This window comes from Oculina patagonica, chromosome 4 (genome assembly GCF_052425735.1).
Source record: "Oculina patagonica isolate OP01 chromosome 4, crgOcupat, whole genome shotgun sequence".
NCBI classification, from domain to species: Eukaryota; Metazoa; Cnidaria; class Anthozoa; order Scleractinia; family Oculinidae; genus Oculina; species Oculina patagonica.
Window position 1 is genome coordinate 53,176,644 of NC_135761.1, and position 21,407 is coordinate 53,198,050.

Below are 21,407 nucleotides of genomic sequence, written 5' to 3' on the forward strand. Positions count from 1 at the left end.
AAAACAACATTTTCATTTTTTTACATTCCTTGAAGCATTGAAGCTTCTAGCTTCTTATGCATACCAGTTTGATTTTTATTTTCCTTTGTTTCAGATTGGATATGAAAATGAGACGATAAAAAAAAATAAAACTCAATCTGGTGTTTAAAAAACTAAACCAAATATAAGAGTTCTGGGATATGAGAAGGGCAAGGGCGATTAGGAAGGTTAACACGAGTAACAGTTGAAACTGTTAAGGGGCGAGGCTGGTAAGGGTTAGCGTGGTTGAAATTTTCCAAATGATTTGGTCACGCTGGTGTTTCGTAATAAAATTGGATTGTTTTGAGGCTGCCAGGAGACCTTCTACTGCAGATGCTCCTTTTCCTCAACCCGCGTGTGTTCGCTCCTCACTTCTTCCCAGGAGCATAGGCCATAAACAGTCTCCCTCCACGGCTTTCTGGTCTGTGCATCTAGGGACTTGATCTTTAATTTGCGTCGAGAGAACGTCTCTAGCTGTTCCCGGGACGAACCCTCTTACGCCTCCCTTGCGGATTCTTGGTAAAAACTTATCTGGTAATGTAAATGCTACCAGAGGGCTTTTGCAAGGTGTGCCGGAGCACACATATCACAAAAAGAGCCAGTGTGAGGGTCAAGTGTCTTGCTCAAGAACAGATCAGTGCACGATGTTCATACCACTGGTAGGTTTCTTAAAAAGCGTTGACTGTACGTGGGTTATAGGAAGATAATCCAACAACAATTTTTAAGTGTCTTTATAGCATTTAATCAACTCCATTAAGTTTACAATCACACGTCAGTAATACTACAGTATTAATTGAGTGAGTAACTTTAGAATCAAAGGCGAGCAGGATGACTACTCATAGTCATTAATATGCAGTTTACTTGATAAAATCGTTACAAATCACTTGATATATCAGTGAGGGAGAAGTTATAATGCAGCTAAACTAATTTAATTTTTTTTCGTCGATGGACGATTAAATAGGGCTTACATAACGCTACACTTTGGTATGGCAGCAGCGACTCCCGCTAAAGCGGGTATCACTTGCAGCGCTCTATCAAAGAATCCTGGCTTTTTAACCTCATGCTGTCTATTCTGGTTCTGCTGCAGTTGTTGTTTCAAACTCTCCACCATTTGCTGCATTCCTTCGTTTGATTTCTGCATTTGCACAAGTCGTTCGTTTAATGCCTGATTTTCTTGCATAAAGGCTCGTCTGTCCTCTTCAGCCTGCTTCATGCTCGCCTTCATCATGTTATCCATTTGATCTCGTTGAGCCTTTGCCTCCGCTTGCATCTGTTCACGGAGTATCTTTGTTTCCTCTGCCTGTTTTGTTTGTAGCATTTCCATCTGTTTTGAGAGACAATAATAACTTAGGGAAATGTTTGTTTTAGTGAGTGGCAATAAAACCATCATCTTATGAGGCTTCCGACACCAAAGCTGTTGAGAAAAGTCGTGGATGGGGTTCTTTAAAAGAATCTATGATTGCATCACTAGCAGGAAAACTGAGGATTACGTCACTACTGTACTAAAAATAATGGGGTTCTATAATCTCATAACCTTGGTATTGGTATCTGTCAACGAAAAGGCAAGGATAAGCTTTGACTATATCATTATGTCACTACTGTATAATGCCTTACTTCCATATGCCGCTCGCGATTTTCCTGTTGTAGGCGAGCGTATTCCTCCTGAAAAACAGAAATCAATTAATATTTAATTATTATATCATTATTATGGATATTTTGTTACTGTCTGCGCCAACGCCGAATTTTGGCGTAAGACTGAACAATTTGTCGGAGTTGTACGCCGCACATTATGGCAGAAAAACTGCATACAACGCGGAGAGTGTTGCTAAATATACGATGGCTTGATTGCCAGTATCCTTTTTTGCGTGTAATAAAGTTTAATATTCACACCTCAAGTTTGATCCTTTCTTGCTCTTGATAGGCTTTGGCTGCAATTTCTCGACTCAGATTTTCGTCGAAATCCTTCAACTGCCGCAGAACACCCAGGTATTGCTGCATTTCTTTCATGAATTCCTAGGTTAACCGAGGAAAGAGGAAGCTCAGCTGTCAGTGAACTAACACCTCGTGGAGATTTTTTAACTTGATGGGTTTATGTGTACATGGAAAATAAATGAGTTATTTTGCTCTTTCTCTTTTCTCAAAGTTGCCTGACAGCAGATTCTGTTTCTTACGAGATTGTCGCAAGTATTTCGCAAATGGTCGTGGGACCTGCCTTCGTAAAACAATTCTCAGGGCATTTTTCTTAACCCGAAATGACCTTAACGGGTATAGTTAATATCTGTGTTCTCGTTTTCCTACTTATAACTTTTAAACCTTTATTTACCGGATGAAATTCAAAGAACACAGCAGCACAAACATCTTTAGCGCCGGTGGCACGAGCTTTGTAGTCCTGTTCAATTCTGTTGTATCCTGCTACAATGTCTTCAAACATAACTTTGGCGCCTTCCCCTCCGTGAAGTCGAGCAAGAACTGGGTCCAAGTGTTCGTTCTTGAGCTGTTTCAGGAGATGAGTACACGACTCTCGTGTTAACCTTCCATTTTCACTCTGCCATGAAACCAACTTTTTGTCACAAGCTTCCTGAAATGAAAAATTCAAAATAAAACAATTGCAGAAACGTTTAGAAGGATTCATCAAAACAAGTGTAAGAGCAGAGGACGGAAGGCTAAAAATTTAAATTCAAAACATTAGCTCAATCTAACTCGATCAGTGGTTAGTTTACTGCAACTTGATAAAAAACCAAGCATTTTCAATTGTCCTTTGGCACGGCACAGATTAAAGCTGATTGGAAGCTGCTTCAAGATTTTTTTTTCGTTAATGTTTTTGATAGAAAATTGTGCAGGATTCTCGTTATGGATTACTGAATTCTATTACTGGATGCAGTCAATTTGCCATACCTTTATCCGGAAAGTTATTGTATGTTCGGTAGTGAATATTTATGTTTTGATCAAACCTCCTTACCGTCAGTTCTCTCAGATACTTCTCAGTTGTGATAGTAGATATCCCGAATGTCTCAGCCTCCAACTGAGCAATACCTTGCTCAAGAGCAGCCTCGTGACTCTTTCGAATTTCCTCGTTATCACAAGGCAGCTGACCTGATAGCCTTGACGTCATGATGACGTCATAAGCCTTGAGCGCGGCGTGTGCAGCTTCAGAACACTTTGTTACCACAAATGTTTCCCAAGCTGACTGAATATTTGGAATCACACCAGGAGTGTTGATAGCTTCCACGTACAGTTGAACCAGTGCAGCCAGGCCTGTAAATTAGTATTTTACTTGTGATGTGCTTTTCTTAAATTATCGTGACTTTATGGGGTCTGGATGTTAACAAATCCATCAATTTGATTAGCTAGTTTAAACGATACTGACCGTAGTCAACATTCTCCCACCAAGACCCGCTTCTGCACCGTTTGGCAATTATAAAGTATAAATTTTCACAGGACAATATAGGTTTTATATAGCTTTTTGTTGCACTGCTTTTGCCATTTTTTATAACCACTTTCACGACAAAGTAGATGTCTATGTTATTCGTCTTATGCCACCTAACGTGAAAAGAGTCTTCCCCGATCGAGAACACGAATTTTTTTCTATAAACATAATTATAATATGCAGTGTTATGTTATCTACCTTCACCAGTGACTATTTCTCCATCGTTGAAGCTGTGTTTAGGAACCAGCGTGCTTCTCAGTAATTTCTTGAACTGTTCTATCCCAGAGAGAAATTCAGGGTTGATCTGGCTTCTGTTCCTGTTGATGTTTTTCAACACTTCTTCATTAACTGTGGGTGGAGGTAGTTTGAAGGCGTGGAAGCCAGGAAAGAAACGTAAAATACTTTCAGCTACTTCCTGATTCTGATCCACACGAGACGAACCTTGATCTTTGAACACCTGCAGTAGAAAAGACAAGATCATTATTCTTGGCCTCTGTTACGGAAACTGACTTGTTAACACAGCTAAGCTCCACATACGGTCAATTCTCAAAAGCCTCGAACAGACTATTGCAAATATATGAATGCTTTTGAATGTGCTAAATGATATGTATGTTTGATTCGTGAAGCGCATTAGCACACGGTTTCCACTCATATAAATTGAAAAGATGGAGCGAAGAGCTATTATGGTTTATAGTCGACTGAAAAAAATAGAATTAAAAACTCAGGACATTTCGTATTGTTTATGGGCTTCTGTTCAGTTCGAGCTGAAATAGCTTCTGAAAACAAAAACATTCCACTGAGGGAAATAATTAAGCCATTGTATAGGTTTTCCTCTCAATTTTTTAATTTGGCCATTCCTGATCCAAGCAAGTTCAAACTTAACATAAGCTAAGTATTTTCATATGACCTCTTCGGTTTCTTGTTTTTTTATATACCTTTCCTAAAGTGGTCAGTCGTATCTGCGCAGAATAGCAACAAACAGTACACAACAACAACAACAACACAATAACTGAGATAAACAAACGCAATATTTACCACCCCAAGAACAAAAGGTAACCTCAAAGTCAACAACAAGAGCAACAGCAACAGCAAAACAAGAACAACAACAGAAAAATTTGAGATGTAATTGAATTTTGAACGTACCCTTGTCAAGAAGTACTCCTTGATGTCCTTGCAGTCAGGTGGAATGGATTGAGTTACATCCCTGAGGAGCCAGATAAAGAATGGAAAGGTTTTATGGAAGAACTCTGTGTCTTCTTGTCGACCTCGCATGCTCGCTCCTCCATTGCCCGAACGAAGTTTAATTCGCTGAGATAACTTTACAATAAAACTGTCAAGTCGTTAAGAAATTAAATTTGTTACTTTTTTCCATATCATATATTGAAGAATTTTTTCAAGTAATGTTCCTTCGAAAATTTGCAGGAAATTCTCGAAATTCATATGCATAATTTTCCCTAGCCAGAAAAAAATATAACTGCGGCAATGCCCATGGTCAAATTCTCTTCTTAGGTATTTACATTTCCCCTTCAGGACTACGGCCCTGAAGTGCCCCCTTGGCGGGAAATCGTCAAGTTACTGAACCGAAGCGATTACTTTCTAATTAGAAAATGGTTCGGATACTTCCTTGTATTGATTCAAAAGTACCCTTGTTATTTAAAATACGACACGAAAGTAGAACTAGAAGTGCACCACAACCTTTCCTAGCAACAACATAACATCAGTTAAACTTGTTAATTAAAGGATACTCCAATCCATTAAGGTCATGTCTGGTGGGAACTCCAGCTGAGTTGTAAATTAACACAGAGGCCAGCAAAACAGTGAGTGTGAAGATTTGATTATCATCTAAGCCCTCTCCTCTGACGGCATCAATACCCTCTGAGTCCAGTAAAATCACAGTACACTCCTGACCATTCGAGTCCTGGGAAATAAATTTTTAAATTATTGAGTCGCCAGCCACCTATAAGTGGCCCGGTAAAAAAGAGACTGGATTGCCTCTCCGCGTATCCACCTTTCCCACTCGATCGCTTGTTTTAACTGGGATATTTGGGAAAATGAAGAACAGTGGGGGCGCGAGGAGAGACGGGCAGAAAGAAGTTTTCTCCCTCATCACCAACCCGGCGCTCTTCGTACTTGTTCCAAGTTCTTATTCATGTTTCCGCTGATGATCTCACGTTTCCTTTACACTGAATTTTTCTCTCCCTAGAAAATCCTGTGTGAAAGTCTGGTCCAGCACATTTCTTTTTTTGCTCTTGTTAACCCTCTGGTTTTCCGTCAATCACACATGCACAAACAAAAACTTTTTTTTTCTAAGAACAATTATTTTCGAAATGCTTTTTGAAATGCAACCTCCAACTTTTCCATCGTTGTTAAAATCTACATCTTCGCTTCCAAAGACATCAGGTTTCCTTCAAATCCTTAAACACTTACATCTTTACAACCCTCACCCGAATTTTTTGTGGCACCACCCACATCCAAATTCCCATGGTTTCCGGGTCAAAATGATGTCCAAGAGGGAAAACGTCTTGTTGTTCAAACGCCTCGCTTAAAACGTAAGACTTTCCCTTCCTGTATGATCCAGCAATAGACACTACACACACCGGACCTAGAGAACACAGAAAAACGAATAATAACGTGAATTAAAATTTTAATTTTGAAGAAATACTTCATGTCAGGTTCGTCAAGCCAAGTGGCTCATACCACCGGAGCTTGTCCCGGTTTCCAAAGCATTAAGTGACTAGGTGTATTTCTATTTCCCCTTGGATAGAATGTTAGCCCATCGCAGGTTTACCCCCAGCATTAACTTGCAGGTACCTAGTTATACATTTGGTTTGAGGGAGGCACTATAAGAGTAATCTCACATGTCTTGTCCAAGAACACAACACATTGGCGCCGGGCGGGGCTTGAACCCGAACTGCTAGATCCGGAGTCCAGCTCGCTAGCCATTTAGCCATCGTGCCTCCGCTTTTCCACAAACCTAGAAATAATTACAATGGTAAAAGGCTCACCTCTGACCATTCGAAGTTTTTGAAGGGCTTCATCAACTACATAAAGTGACGAGCGACTTTCTCCTGTTTTAATATATTCCCCTGTCGCTGCATTCCATTGACAGTTATTAGGTAGGCAGAGCGGAATTGCCATGTTGCCATTTCTTCTGTCAGCCATGTTTTCTGCTTGATCAGATTATAAAACTGATGTCGTTTGAAATAATATGATAATATGGTATGGAGGCCTTATTGGTGCAAGCAAACAATGACATTTTTATCTTTTGAATAATATTACGGTCATGCAGCCATTTCACTACCGTGAAATACTCCGCACTTCGCCTAGTTCATGCGCGATGAAGTGCTACAGTAAAAACCCGCGTATAAGAACAAGTCGATTAAGAACACCCAGGCCTGATTTTAGGAAATAAAGTACCATTTATATAAGAACACATTCAGCCTGAAAAATGAAAGTTGTTCTTATATGGAAAAATATCAAAGATCAACACTACTTTTCATTGCACACATAATAGTTCCACCCCAATTACAGTACAGTATTGCCTTGATTTATCAATTTTATTAAAATTAAAATACAATTGTGTGCATATATATTGATTTCATCTATTGGTAGCCTAGTATGTTCCTTATTTTAAGAAACTTTTTTTAAGAACACTTAAGAACACTTACAGGCTGATTTGGCAGATTATAACCCTTTATATAAGAACCAAATCAGCCTGAACCGCCAAAATAGGTGTTCTTATACGCGGGTTTTTACTGTATATACTAGCTGTGACATTCCTTAAGCTTCTGCCTATCCCATCCCAACTTACACACATTTTTTTTAGTTTTCTCGCGTAAAACACACAAAAAATCTAAATTTTACTTGATCCAGCGTCAAAAAATCTAAATTTTACTTGATCCAGGGTCAAAAAATCTAAAGTTTACTTAATTTAGCATTTTTGTTGAGCCTGAAGTTTTATAGCGTGTGGCCTGACATCAGGGGCAATGCGGTTTCGATGAATACATTTTATACGGCTTACAAATTTTCATTTCAGTTTCAGTTTCATCCCTTTTGTCCCACAATGTTTTTTCCTGGAATATATAGACATAATTTTTCCCTCGTTGCCAACTTTTGGAAGCTTCCATCGTTGACAATTCAGTCTTTTTTAAGCGATCTTGAATGTTTGATCTGAACGTTTTCAATATCAGAAGCGTGAAAACATGATCGGTGAATTGTTTGGTTATTACTCAACTCCTTCTTCTGGGACAAACCCCTTGTGAGAGATCCAGACTGGTGAGACCTTGACCTAGAAAACCTTGCAACGGACTTATTTAGTGCAATACATAAATATTCTGCAGAAACACAATAATATATCGCCGCAATACAAGACCCTACAACAGTATTTGTAATGGAAACTGAAAATACCGGAAGTGGTTATTTTGCGTCTTACTTATTGAATGGGTTTAAACGAGACCTTTTGTAGAAAAAAATCTCATCATCAACTAAAAAATAATGTGTAATGTTTTTTTTTATCCTTAAGTTTGAAACAAAGTTACGGTAAGAAGCGATTCTGCTTTGTTCGGTTAACTTGAAATGGAAAGTAACGTAATTCCGCCGTTGTGTGACACGGGGAACCAGCAGCTGGTTGGTGAAAGATTTTCATGTGTTTTGGTTTCGGCTGCAGACCGAAATTTTAGAAGATAGATTCAGATGTTCTTGGGTTCTAGTTTAACACTCGACTAATACACTTTTTTCGTGTGTGTGATTCTCGGAAATATGACCTAGCGGCTAGCGATCCGTAACATGTAAATTAAGGCTATTCCGAAATAAAGCTTCAATCTTCATCGAGTCTTCATCTGTATTTCGTTCACAACACTATTCTGTTCAATTTTAAAAGTTAGTGTACATTGTATGGTTAGATTCAATTTCTCATACAACAACAACACTTTCCGAGAGTTAAGCTTGAAGCTGAATTGGCAATCATCGACACTAGCTTGGATGATCAACAGTATAAATGTGCAAATCAAGTACGAAGCTTTTGTGAATGCTTCAAAGGGAATCGAATTAATGTAGATAACGCAATCTGTAACATTTACCTAACAAGTTATTGCATTACATCTGCTCACGGTAATAATAAACTGAAGCGAAGATGCTCACCTGAACGAAACGACGTCCCTCTTTCGTGGGAAGATTGTTGAGCTGTTGTTAAATATCGCAGTCTACCTCGAAACCGAAATATGTTTACGGGGAATCCCGAAGTTAATATTCTAAGAAATCGCACATGTCCTGGGGGTTTCCCTTTTTATGCAGAAACTGAAAGATAAACATTGATTGCGCCGTACGTAATCATAAAACAAAGAAAGTCTGTGTAATAAAAAAAATGCAGCGTCATGAGCGATTCGTGACATATTTGTGATTCTAAAGCATGGAACAGACTTAAGAAATTAAGTGCGAAAACAAGACAAAAATGCCCTCATTCCTTGTATTAGGCTGAGTTACAGAGACTAAAAAGAAATAAATTAAGAGGTTCTCTAATTTATTTTTCTTAGTTGGTTTGGCCATCCCAATAAAATGTTTCGTTTCCGATCGCGCACTCTTTTTCGCGCGCTAAAAACTACACAGACGCCTGCTACGCAGGCTATTATAATCCTAAGTATAGAATTACCGTATACGGGTAAGCATGAAACGCTACTGAAGAAAGTCTGAAAATATAGGTGTTTAGTATATACCACACAAGTGAATAGTGCTTTTCGCGCGCGCTGTTTAGTTAACGCGGAGATTAGCAAATTCACCTCCGAGCAGCTAAAGAGAAACAAATTGTTAATTATTACGCTATAAGTTTTATAATAATGCGAATATCATGAAAACCATACGAAGCATTAAGCATGTGGACATTCTTTATTTGTTGGCACTGATTTCAATTTTCAGATTTATATGCCCTTTTAGTTTTCATTTTTTTTTTTTCACCAATTGGTAGTTAAAAATGACACCCCCCCCCCCCCGGAATATTGCCTGATACTAAAATCAGACGATATTCCGCAAGATTAAACGAATAAACTGCACTGGGCTGCGATCAAAATGCTGCTAGTGTACGCAGGATCTTCGAAAGACCTAATCAGCCAACAAATAAAAAACATGAAACGTGAAACTGCAAGGCTGATCGAACTGCGTAGAAAACTTAATGCGGCAGAGACATGATAGAGACCAATCCAAGAAGGATAATTGCTTTATTATTCAACAATTTGTCAACAAAGCACATTTTGCAGAAAGAAAGTGTTATTATGCAGCGCGTTACAAGACTTTGGACGAATCTTCGCAAACTACGTATATCCCAGGATATCTGTTATGTACGGATGACAGATAACACTAGCATTGTTTGCATTATATTATGAGAATCAGATCTTAATCATCTGATAGACCAAAATAAGACATTAACCTGAAGTTAAGCAATTCTCGTCCTCACGCGTAGTTGCATTGAGGAAGCGGAAAAAAAGCGGGGTTTACCAGTACAATAGTACATAGGCTAAGACCAATCAGAACACGCGTTGTATCACAGTTTTTTTTATAAACTATCACAAACCAAAGCTATTGACCAATTAGCGTGCGAGAATTGTCTCAGCTATCGCAAACTTATTTTAATAATCACGCTACACAAAACTCATTTACAGTTACCGCCGATCTAACAGAATGATTAGTGCGTTTTGTGTTAGCACTTCGCTTTTTTGTTGTGTTACCACTTTAGTAGCTCTTTGCGGCCTTCAGTGAAAAAAAAACAAAAACCAAAATGAGATCAGCTAAGCCTACTTACCAGGTTTTAGCTTTGGTTTTGGTTTCTGCGTTTATTCAGTCAATAGAAGGTCACGTTGTTCCGCATTATGTTCGAAGCGTGAATGTATCCGCGCCAGAGACGTTCGTCAACAGCATTTTTGACGAATTTGGCTCAAACAATTCCATGAACACAAAACAATTCAGCCTGCTTCCTTAAGGAACTTGAAATCGGTTCATCTTCAAACGTACAGACCAGCGATGGTGGCGAGTCAAAGGTAGGGGCGAGTTATATGCGCTTCGTGAGTAAACATTATGACCTTCGTATGCGCGTACATTTGTTACGCTTTGATTATTGCCTCGTTGAAATAATTATTTTATTGAAAGATTCTAACTGAATTGCTACTCATTTCATTCCTTCATGCGTTGAATACACCATAGTTTTACAGTTTATTTCTTTTAAAAATTAATTTAATCAGCCAGTGGAGGGTCTGTCTTGCAAGGATCCTGTGCAAAGAATAACAATATGAGATCCATTTCCTGGGAATCATGAGCGTTAAGTTTACGTATCAATCTTTGGATCAGGATTTTAGGATCGCAGCTTTTTACTCCTTTGGTGGTCTTTTTTTTTTACCGTTTCAGAGCGCAGGTCCTGTTGGAGCTGCGGATTTTTAATTTTTCCTTGCAATCATTTGAACTGCTGGGTGTGTGTAAAGCAGTGCTTAAACCAATAAGCATAGTATCTCTGGCACCCGTCAAAAATGAGCCAAGAAATGCAAAGGACCGCAAAGCTTTTTTCGTTTTCTTAGAATGGATATGAGGCGTTCGTAAAGCTGTTCAAAGCAATGCGCATCAGTGTTTAACGGGATATGCGGCATAAAGCTTTTGGAATCGGATCAGATCTCCCGAACTCAAAATGAATCGTAAGTCTTATTCGAAAGCAGTGCTGTGAAGATTAACCAATTTTATTTTAATTGAAAGGCGAAAACTTGAAAAGAAGGGAGGGATTGAAGAAACTGAAATTCAAGACGCTATAAGTTCTGGAAAGAAAAACAATGACAGCACGACAAGAGCGTAAATAATTAAAAAAAAAATGACTTGGTAGTCACGGACAACTTTATGCCACCAAGGAAGCATTTCTTTTCCAAAGGACGGCTCTTTTATTCAAAGTTTTCATAATTACGACGCGGTGCGGGGTTGCTTGGAGAGTAGATAATATCAAACACTTGCGCATTTTGTTCGTCTAAAGTTGAGCCCTAAAGGTGGTGGCAGGCCAGGACATAATGTTGCGGACACAAAGTGTTTCCCCGTTTGCCCGCACCAGCAACATTTGTCGCAGACACAAAATTTGAATCCGAGACACAAAAAATGTTTCTGATTTTTGTCATACACATTTTGTGGCCGCAACAAATGTTTCCCGGTTTGTCGCAACAATGTGCTCTCGTTTGCCACCATCTTAAAGAACATGTCAAGGTTATTGAACTCTTACTATGAATAGATTTACGGCAAAAATATATCCTTATTTGTTGAGTTACGAGCTTTAATGTACATTCGTTTTTGTATTTGCATAACACTCGCTCCTTTATACGGTAAACAAATTCATCTTTCAGATCGGGTTCGCCGCGGGGCCCATGAAGGGCTGCAGTTAACTTTTAAAATTTTTAAAAGACTACATTAGTTTGACATTTTATCCCATTGATACGAAATTAAAATAAGCAGATATCATATCAGTAAACTTTCATTTAAGATCAGCTCTGGCTACTTTGATTAAATAATTGGGGAATTTAGTTAAAGTTCAGCGGGGGTGCGACACAAAGTCGCCAAGGAGGAATTCTTTAGATAAATATTAATTAAACATTATCAAAGAAGCCGTTCGATATGAGAGTGACCGAAAGCAACGAACAAGGTAACAAAAGCAAAAAATCAGAAATCATCCGAAATTACGGAATTATTAAATATTCTAACAATTTGTAGCCTTTTTGGAATGATTCTTGCATTCTCGTATCCTGAATAGCCTGAATCGCATAAAAATAATATAGAACCGTAGAATATGCATTTTTCAAACCGTGCGACAAAATCAATTACAATAAATTTATACTTGTTGAAAACGAGTCCTTCGCCACTTTTCCAACCACCGACTCGGAAAGCTAAAAAGAACAGTGAATATTTCGTGAAAAGAAAAAAAAACCCTCTGCCTCTCAAGGCAAGCCACCAAGAAACTATTAGTGAAAGCTTATTGAAAGGCGATAAAATTCATTCCAGAAAAGTTATAAAAAAAACGCATTGAAAGAAATTTGCCTATGTGTTGTTTACACAAGCGTTCGACAAAATGTCTGGCGATCTGAGACAAGCAAGCGGACCATATACGGTTTATCATTCCGCGGACCGGACCTTTACAGGCAGTAGGGGGCTCTTCCGAATCCCGAGTTAAACCACTGAATGCAATGGTCACACGACACATCTCCACGGTCTGGCCAGGACCTGTACGCGCACAGCCTATTTCCCGTGGAGTGGCAGCCATGGACAGCTGTTTCGTCCTTGTTACGACTCATCACCACGGCATAGCCAGGCGTAAGGGTCTCACATAAGATTATAGACCCCGCTGTTTACTCCAGAGGCGAACCCGAAGGTTGCTTAAACCTCAGCCCCATATAGTATTATATAGAACCATAATTTATGAAAGCTGTGGCTGGGACTTTATCGCCTCAATTAATAGGGATGCATGTGTGACGACATATAAAAAAAATATCAAAAATAAACAACTGAATGCAATGGTCACACAACACATCTCCACGGTCTGGCCAGGACCTGTACGCATGCGCACAGCCTATTACCCGTGGAGTGGCAACCACGGACAGCTGTTTCTGAACCCCGAGAACCTCCCCCCCCCCCCAGCCTACAGGCCTGAGAAGTGTACCATAAAAGACCATCCAAGTCTTAACCTTAATATTTTGACTGATTTGTTGCAGTGTTATTCAGCCAAAGTAATATTTGAATCCTTCTCTGTTGGCTCAAGTGGATTAAATCCAGAAAAATTTGAAAAGATATGTCCAGCTATGGTGCAGCAAATTGAAAGTAAAGCTTGTTTGATTGAAGCTGACGAAAAGAATGAAGACGTAAAGCAAAGTGCAACTCGAGGTGAGAATTTGTTAAAGGGGAAGTATCATGGGGATCTTGTAAACTTGGAAATCTAAGAAACATTTCAGTGTTAACGGAAACCTTTTAAATAATGGTCCAGGTTCGTTATAAATTACCATCTAGTGTACTAAAACTGTCGACGAGTGTCTCTGGCCATAGATGGAAAGGGTCGAAATGAATTCAGACAACTTGAAAATTTCCGCCGGAATTTCTCAAGTTCTCGCCATGTTCTCACATTTTTTTCCAAAATTCCCTAGAGACAAGCATAATTTGTTCTTTTTTTTTCTTTTAAGAATTCGGTTGATTTCTTTCTCTCGGCGAATAATTGTTAAGTATTAAATAATTACCTAGAATACAGTTTAGATGATAAGCATATAGTAAATATATCTTCCCAAAGTACTAGCATGCTTGTCTAGACTTATATTTTCCTTTGCATTTTCAACTGTGCCATATTTTTGTACTGATAAGAACCTATTTAGAATTTTAGACTAAACAGGTTCTTATCGACATGGGGTTTAAAATAAAAAGTTTAATCAAACAGGCTCTTAAATGTTAGGTTCTTTTACGTGGGCTTTTACTGTATTATGCAAGTTAATCAAGCAAATATGATGACAGCCGGTGAACAGTTACTGTAATGTACCGAAGAAACAACCCTCTTTGCTTTCGGATTGGCCGCCTTTTTCCTATCCTACTATCGGAGCAGGTTGCAACTTTCGGGGGTCGCTACTTAACAATTAGACTACGAGCCGAGTTTTCTGTGAGCGAATAGTCAACAAGGTCATGCAGCCGAGTTGACTATCGCTCATGAAAAAATGAAGGCGAGTGGTCTAATTGTTTGAGTAGAAACTTTAATTAAACCCGTTACAGTCAAAACCAACAACTTAATGCACCTTTAATCCTTAATTTCACTGCAAGTCATGATCACGCATTTAAGGCGCTATTTGATGGCGCGTTTACCATTTGTAGACCACTTTTGGAACGTCGTTATTTTTAAAGGGTCGCCATTATCACGTTTTAACAAACACCTGAAATCAGTTTCAATCCTTGCCTTCATGAGGTCGTCACTTTTGAAATTTTACGGATCACTGGAACACTGCAGGGTTAATGGTATATTTTACATTCTGTTTCAGCATGGGGGTATGGATTCTTGTCAGTAACAATCATCAGCTGTGCATCTCTCCTCGGAGCCTTTGTCGTCCCATTTATGAACCAAACATTTTACAAGATTCTTCTCTTGTTTATGGTGTCCCTTGCTGTTGGTGTATTGAGTGGGAGCGGATTCTTTCATCTTATTCCACACGTGAGTGTTTCTAGACATCTCATGGGTGGCCGTTTTACAGTTTTTAAACTATAGCTTATTGGCGTATTAATTTGCATTACAGAGCGTGCATGCACATTGTTAGTCTAAAGGGCACAGAAATAGGTCAACAAATTGGTCAAAACGTCGAAAGTTTTTATTTTTAATGAAACGAGTCTGAAATTGACCTGAAATTGAGTCTAGTTTCACGTTGTCACGTGTCACGAGAATATTCCTGTGCAGAGCATAGCGAAGGGTAGTACTTCATGTAAGAGCTCACGCCTCGGGAAGCATTAAAATTCTCGGGAGACAAAATTAACTGTTTCCCTCGAGAGCAGTTATTAAGTGTATATTATCCACGTTTAAAACCTTGCCACATTTTAGCTTATTTCTTCATATGAGCTTGAGGGGCGTGCTAATTTGTGGAAAAGTCTGGTGATTGTTGGTGGAATTTATTTGTTCTTTTTCCTGGAATATGTCATGAAAATGATTGTCAGGTTCAAAGAGAAGTCTGTATCCGAAAATGGACCCAAATGGGTAAGTCAGTTAATTCGCTTCTCATTTCCCGTAAGAAATTATAACTACTTATTTCCGCGTACGAACGCCAAACGGCAGACAGCAGACGGCAGACGGCAGAAGTTGAATATTATTGCCGTTCGCGGGAAAAATAAACGCCATGCTTAATCTCTCTAATTTTTTACGTACAGGCGCATTTTCAGTAACTGGAACTCAAAACTGACAATATTGAAGGCGCTCGGTCTGGTCGTTTTCCATTTTTCCGACAATTTCTACGGCAAATTAAAAACAAAAATATGTCTGTCTACGCTAGCTACGTATTTTTCCACGGTCTACACTTCCAAGTCAAAACTCACGAGAGCGGAGTAAATGATTTCACTGTAGAGTTTAGAACACAATTGCGTAACCCTTTCGACATGTCCCGAGTGCCTGATATCAGATTGCAAGTTTGCCAGTATGGTTCGTTTGGGGAGCATGGATGGCTCAAATGGGAGAGCGCTCGCACCAATGCGGTCCGGGTTCGATTCCCGGACCCGGCGTCATGATGTGGGTTGAGATTGTTGTTGGTTCTCGTCCTTGCTATTCGCCAGTAGGTAATGATCGATAATGCTAAAAGACCCGGCAATCGCGGAAACTCGTGGTATTTAGCATTAAAACAATCTTACTATATTTTAATGACTTTAATATGAATTTAGTAATTCACTCATCCATGTGACATTATCGTTGACGACAAAGAAGCAATTGTTTTCTTTCCTTAAGGAGAAAAAAGAAGACAAGAGTGAAGTGCCTGGGACAGGTATCGCTGGAGTACAGCTCCAACTTTACAATGCACAGCCTCATCACAACTCATCGATTCATAATATAAACGACATCCCAGATGCTCACAGTGGATCAGTGGAAAAGAGCGGTCCAACAGAATGTGGCGAGGTACTTGATATATAACAATTTTCATAGGAGAAGTATGTTGAAGGGGAGTGGTCAAGTGGTTCAGGGGCGGATCTATGAGGAGGGTGCAGGGGGTGCGCACCACCCCCCTCCCTCTTCCCAGATGACCTGCGGCTTTCAAATGAACTTTTAACTTGAGAAAAGGCCAAAGGACAAACAAAAACTGGTAAAAGTACAACTTACAGTCAGCAAAAAAGAAGAAGGCAGTTAGTGGTACACCCCCTCCTATGAAAAATCATTGATACGCCCCTATCGGGCCAGACTTCGGGTTCAAATCCTCCTCAGTGCTACTTGATGGATTTGTGTTCGGTGATCCCAAATTCAAATCCTTCATGCTCTGTAAACAGTCAACTTTTCAGCTTCCTGCCAGTTGGGGTTCTTAACAGTGTTTTGTTTCTTCAGTATTTGGTTCTCATACGTACGTGGACCGTGTATAAATACAAAACCTTTACCATTCCCTTTCGTACAGCATAATCAATAGTACTACATGTACATAGCTGTTAGTAAACGTTGTAGTTCAGTTATTAGTCGTAGGTGGCGGAGCAGGGGGAGGGGGGCAGGGGGCTTGACCCTCCCCCCCCCAAAACAAAACTTTTAGGTGGCTCAGCCGCCCCCGCCCTCCCCCCCCAAAAGATAAAATAAATAAATAAATAAGTGCCGAAAGTATCTTTAGTGCAGTATTAAATTGGTTTGTCGAGCTAAGACACAAATCGTTATATCAGGATCGTGCTTGGCGGGATCATATGGTGTAGGCGACATCAGAGTGAACACTTTCTGCTCTCGGAAGTTAAAAGACATTTGGGAAATTTAAGTAGGGGGATGCGCCCCCTCCCCCCGGTGTGGAGGAGTGTGCTTGGCTTCGTGGTAGGTTTCAAAACGCTCCACTACCTCAGTTAATATTTTCGGTTCAAGATAGTTGAAATGAAACCGATCAACGAGCACTTGCAATAGCAGTCAAACCTTACATCGATGTTTTAAAAGAATTTTTTGGTGGTGAACTCAGAAACTCGCCAGCCGTCTTCCTCCCTATGAACTCCCCTTGTAACTGTTGTTACAAGAGTCTTCAAAACTGTTGTATTTGGAGAGGACCCACCATCAGCAGCACATGTTGTGGTCTCTTTCGTATCAAGAAATGCGTTTCAACTTTGCTAACAATAGGCTTTGTTTTGCAAGCGAAAAATGACCCTATATGGCCATTTTTGAACAATGGCGCAACAGCTTCAGAACACACGAGGGATTCGACGAAGTTTCCGATTAGCATACGAGCGGGAAATTTAAACGCTCGGAAAGATGGAAGAAAAGACAAATTCTCCCCGGGAGGGTGATACTGGTAGGTTTTGTTCAGGTAGGGGCGACAGTTCATGAAGGTGAACAAGTGGAAATAAAAATTACGAAAGGCGTCTTTAAGTATGAAAGTATGACTAAAAGATTCAAGCAAGGCTTCGAGTTCTAAGCGTCGGTTTTTTTTTTTCACAAGTGTGAATAAAATCTTTACAAGAGTTAAAACCGAGATGGCGTCTTGTTTATTTTTCGGTTTAGATCAAGGTCTTTGGACAAAAAATTAAAAAAAAAAAAAAAACTAAGAAGATCGACTTCATTCGTTGCTTTTTGTTTTGTTACAGGTCACTGTGAAGACCAGTGGAAAAAGAAAGGTGAACCCTGTTGCTTGGATGATTATTGTCGGTGATGGCTTGCACAACTTTATTGATGGCTTGGCTATCGGAGCATCATATTCCAGCTCAACCTATGTTGGAATTAGCACCTCACTGGCAATATTCTGCGAAGAACTGCCACACGAACTTGGTAAATAATAAATCAATAATAGTCATGTATTTAAGTATAGAATACCTAAAATTAGTAAGACCGTTTTTAGTCCCCCTTTTTTTAAAGAACTGATTTCCAAACGAAATTCCCCCCCCCCCCCCAATATTGTTAATTCTAGTTCATTACAAAATTGTTCTTAACTAAGGCACGAAAATTAGTAAGAATAAGATAACTCTCTTTGACAGCCAAATTAAACAACCTGCAAGTTGTCCATTGCTTTACATAATTTGTTTAATTTAAATTGTTTTCAGGTGATTTTGCCATTTTGCTCAGTGCTGGCATGTCTTACAAAATGGCAATGGCATTCAACTTTCTCTCGGCGTGTGCTTGTTATTTGGGACTCGTCATTGGCCTGATACTCGGTAGCAAGCCCCAGGCAGTCATGTGGATTTATCCACTCGCTGGCGGAATGTTTGTATACATCTCATTAGTTGACATGGTGAGTTTATTTTCTCTTTGTGCATGGACCTTTCTAACGTGAGCGCGCAAACCTCAAAAAGAGGGTCTTTGTGACATTTCAATAAAAAAATATTCTGTCATGGAAAAAAAAAAAGGAATCATGATAAAGATGACGTAATAGAATTTAACTATTATTTTATTTATTATTCCATTCGCACTTGTTGGATTCTAGATATATAATTTCTCAAACTCATTAATAATTCATCAAGTTAAAACAAAGAAAATCATAACCGTGAAGAAGGTTTGATACCCGTTCTTAATTAGCATAGATTTTTACGATTTTATTTCGTGTTTTTGGTTTGATCGAGACAGTTCACTGCGAGAAGATATATCAAACATTCGAGACAGTGTTGCATCGGCTATCCATACACCTCGTATTTTCAACTCTCTTTTAGGTGTTTGGATATCCTAATGAAACACTGTCTCTTGTGTTCGATATATTACATCAAGCACTAATGACAAGTGAAAAGCATAAACCATGAACAATGCGACCCAAACGTTTACTGGGAAATCGGAAAAATAATCGTCGTCTACGACAGAGTGGACATGATAACAACACAGGTTGCTTAAATAATGCTCTTAATGCTCTCAAAGAAAGGAAATATCTTGATTATCACAAAGAAACATTAATAAGCTTACCAAAGCTGTCTACCCAGAATACCACTGGGTCCGTGATATTGTTCATGGCTTATGCTTTTCACCGGGTCAACGTTTCTTCAATTAGGTGTATATGAGATGCAACATTAATCACGTTTGCTTTGTTGTGCTTTCAGCTGGCAGAAGCTTCCGAGATGTCTGCTAGACTTGGCCAAGCTTCCATTCGCAAGAACCTCAAGACATTTGCTCTTCAAAATTTTGGCATGCTGTTTGGCTTTCTCCTCATGTCCTTACTTGGCGTTTATAAAAAGAAAATTTCTGTAAATTAAATCTTCTTATGGTTGTCCTGCTGGTATCATCAACTTACAAGTCTCTCTTAACCTTGAAAATCATCAATTAATATCTTTGTGGCTTTTGAATACGCATATCAGAAGCCAGATATAGATGTTTGTTGTGGAAAATGAATAGTTATTTCTTTTACATTTCTCTAAATTACTTGGTTAAAGAGTTGATAAGACTGCTAATTTCCGACGGTCAGGACAAGAACATGTTAAAACTCTCACAGGATAAAAAAGTTAGATTTTGGAATGTAATGACATCACGATGACTGAGTCGAGGCCACCTATAACTTCAGGCTAACATAGACAAATCAATTAAGTATCGAGCAAGCAGAATCCATCGAGTATTTATTATTCTCTGCACAAAATCGTCTGAATTCTGGAAATATGTGTTGTCCAAGCTAAGAGATAATTGCATCTACATTGATACACTGAAGGAGACAGACTTAATTTTTGGACAATTTGAAAGTGTAGATGATTTTATTATAATCAATCATATGTTATTGTTGGGTAAATTTTATGTAATATCTATTCTATGAGGTGCTAACACAGAACTTGCTTTTATTGCAAGAACTCAACATATATATAATATTGAGCTCTTTTCTGCTAGGGAGAATAACAAATAAGATAAATTAGCATAACAAATTAGCATAAAACATAACAAATCTAATAACAAATTAGATGAGTGAGATATTTTAAAATAAAAGATTTGCCTCGGTTACTGGGTTCGGTGGGTTTATGCATGGTGGTATATGTAAATCTTGGACTTGTTTTCTTGTTGTTACTGATTTATTAAGTTTTCTGCTATTTTCGTTTTTTTTTTACTTATTTTCCTTTTCAATAGCACATTGCAGTTTCACTAGCACACTGAAATCTTTGTATTTTGCATTTTTAATCAATAAAAACATATATTAAAAAACGATAAAATTTCCCTGAAACTTGATTTCTGAAATATTCAAATTTTATAAACTTATACCTCGAAAAAGGTTTTATCGTTCAAACGCGAGGAATGCGGATGTACAGCTGGTAACCATGCAATAGTGTTTCCTGATTTCTATCAGAGATTTAAAAGCAATTGCAAGTGAACGTCTGCGGAAAAACTCACAGCGAAGCAAGCAGCATGAAATTGAAAACGCAACTGACAGCATCAAGCATTATTTCTCTGACTCATACAAGCTGGGATTAAACGTCAAACTTCTTATCAGTCGAACTTAATTACAGTCTAGGTTGATTCAAATTAGTTTGACTCATGCAAATATTGACGTTTGTTCCACACACGATCTTCAGTCGTCAACCACTTCAGACGAAAAGATCGCGTCGGTCGATCCTTACAATTAGTCGAACGTGAATGCGACAAACTCGCGACAAATGAACAACTTCTTTGTCCCGAAAGTAAATACCCTCGGAAAGAGGCCAGCTGAGCGCGCGTTGGATATGAGATGGTAGATAGCCAACGAGGCGCACAGAGCAGAGTTGGCTATAACGATCTCATTAATAATTTGCTGTGTAACAATTTGTTCATGTACTATAAAATGTTTTTTTTTTCTTAAAAAGTGCTGTAATGTTGTCTCGTTTTGCGAAACGTTTCGGGAATAACCCCTTCATCAGTCGGAAACGTTTCGCAAAACAAGACAACATTACAGCACTTTTAAAGAAAAAAAAAACATTTTATAGTATAACGATCTCGTATCCAACAAGCGCAAGTGGAATAATTATTTTAAATGCAAGAAATGCAACATTTAAGCTCCCCGGCTGTTCTCGTTAACATGTTTCAGCTACCATATTTGTTGTACCCTTTCCTGTTAACCAATCAATATATCACTGCCAAGTTTTAATAATAATTGATATACAACAGTGTATCAAAAATTTATTTGCTCTAAGAACAATCCATACATAATTCTTTTGGAATTAGTTTTATCTTCAGTATCTCTCCTGCCGAACATTTCCCCTTAGGTTCAGTTAAATGACTCCACATACATTGACCGTACCCGTTTTTGTAGTCAAAGTAGCAGTGAGGGTATTAAATCCGAAAGAACAAGGCTCGTTACTTTAGGAACTTAACTGGGCCTAGACACAAATATCCCGAAAATGCTCTAAAAAT

General features: G+C 38.8%; 1 protein-coding gene and 1 pseudogene across 2 annotated transcripts in view; one reads left to right on the plus strand and one right to left on the minus strand.

The window, feature by feature from the left end:
- Positions 1 to 736: 736 nt before the first annotated feature.
- The window catches only part of LOC144650589 (uncharacterized), a 124,289-nt gene continuing 103,618 nt past the window's right edge, over positions 737 to 21,407 (minus strand). The window contains exons 6-15 of the mRNA XM_078510299.1: positions 6,451 to 6,612; positions 5,890 to 6,047; positions 5,191 to 5,363; positions 4,589 to 4,775; positions 3,644 to 3,902; positions 2,978 to 3,273; positions 2,342 to 2,596; positions 1,909 to 2,031; positions 1,633 to 1,680; positions 737 to 1,342 (exon numbers count right to left, since the gene is read on the minus strand). Of these exons, the coding sequence (XP_078366425.1) occupies positions 983 to 1,342; positions 1,633 to 1,680; positions 1,909 to 2,031; positions 2,342 to 2,596; positions 2,978 to 3,273; positions 3,644 to 3,902; positions 4,589 to 4,775; positions 5,191 to 5,363; positions 5,890 to 6,047; positions 6,451 to 6,612 (2,021 nt within the window). The 3' untranslated portion in view covers positions 737 to 982. The remainder of the gene's footprint in view (positions 1,343 to 1,632; positions 1,681 to 1,908; positions 2,032 to 2,341; positions 2,597 to 2,977; positions 3,274 to 3,643; positions 3,903 to 4,588; positions 4,776 to 5,190; positions 5,364 to 5,889; positions 6,048 to 6,450; positions 6,613 to 21,407) is intronic.
- LOC144650573 (metal cation symporter ZIP14-like) lies at positions 10,123 to 20,236 on the plus strand (annotated as a pseudogene). Its single transcript, XR_013570149.1, has 8 exons — positions 10,123 to 10,470; positions 13,162 to 13,330; positions 14,461 to 14,631; positions 15,022 to 15,164; positions 15,903 to 16,070; positions 17,711 to 17,891; positions 18,164 to 18,351; positions 19,145 to 20,236. The product of XR_013570149.1 is annotated as a metal cation symporter ZIP14-like (transcript).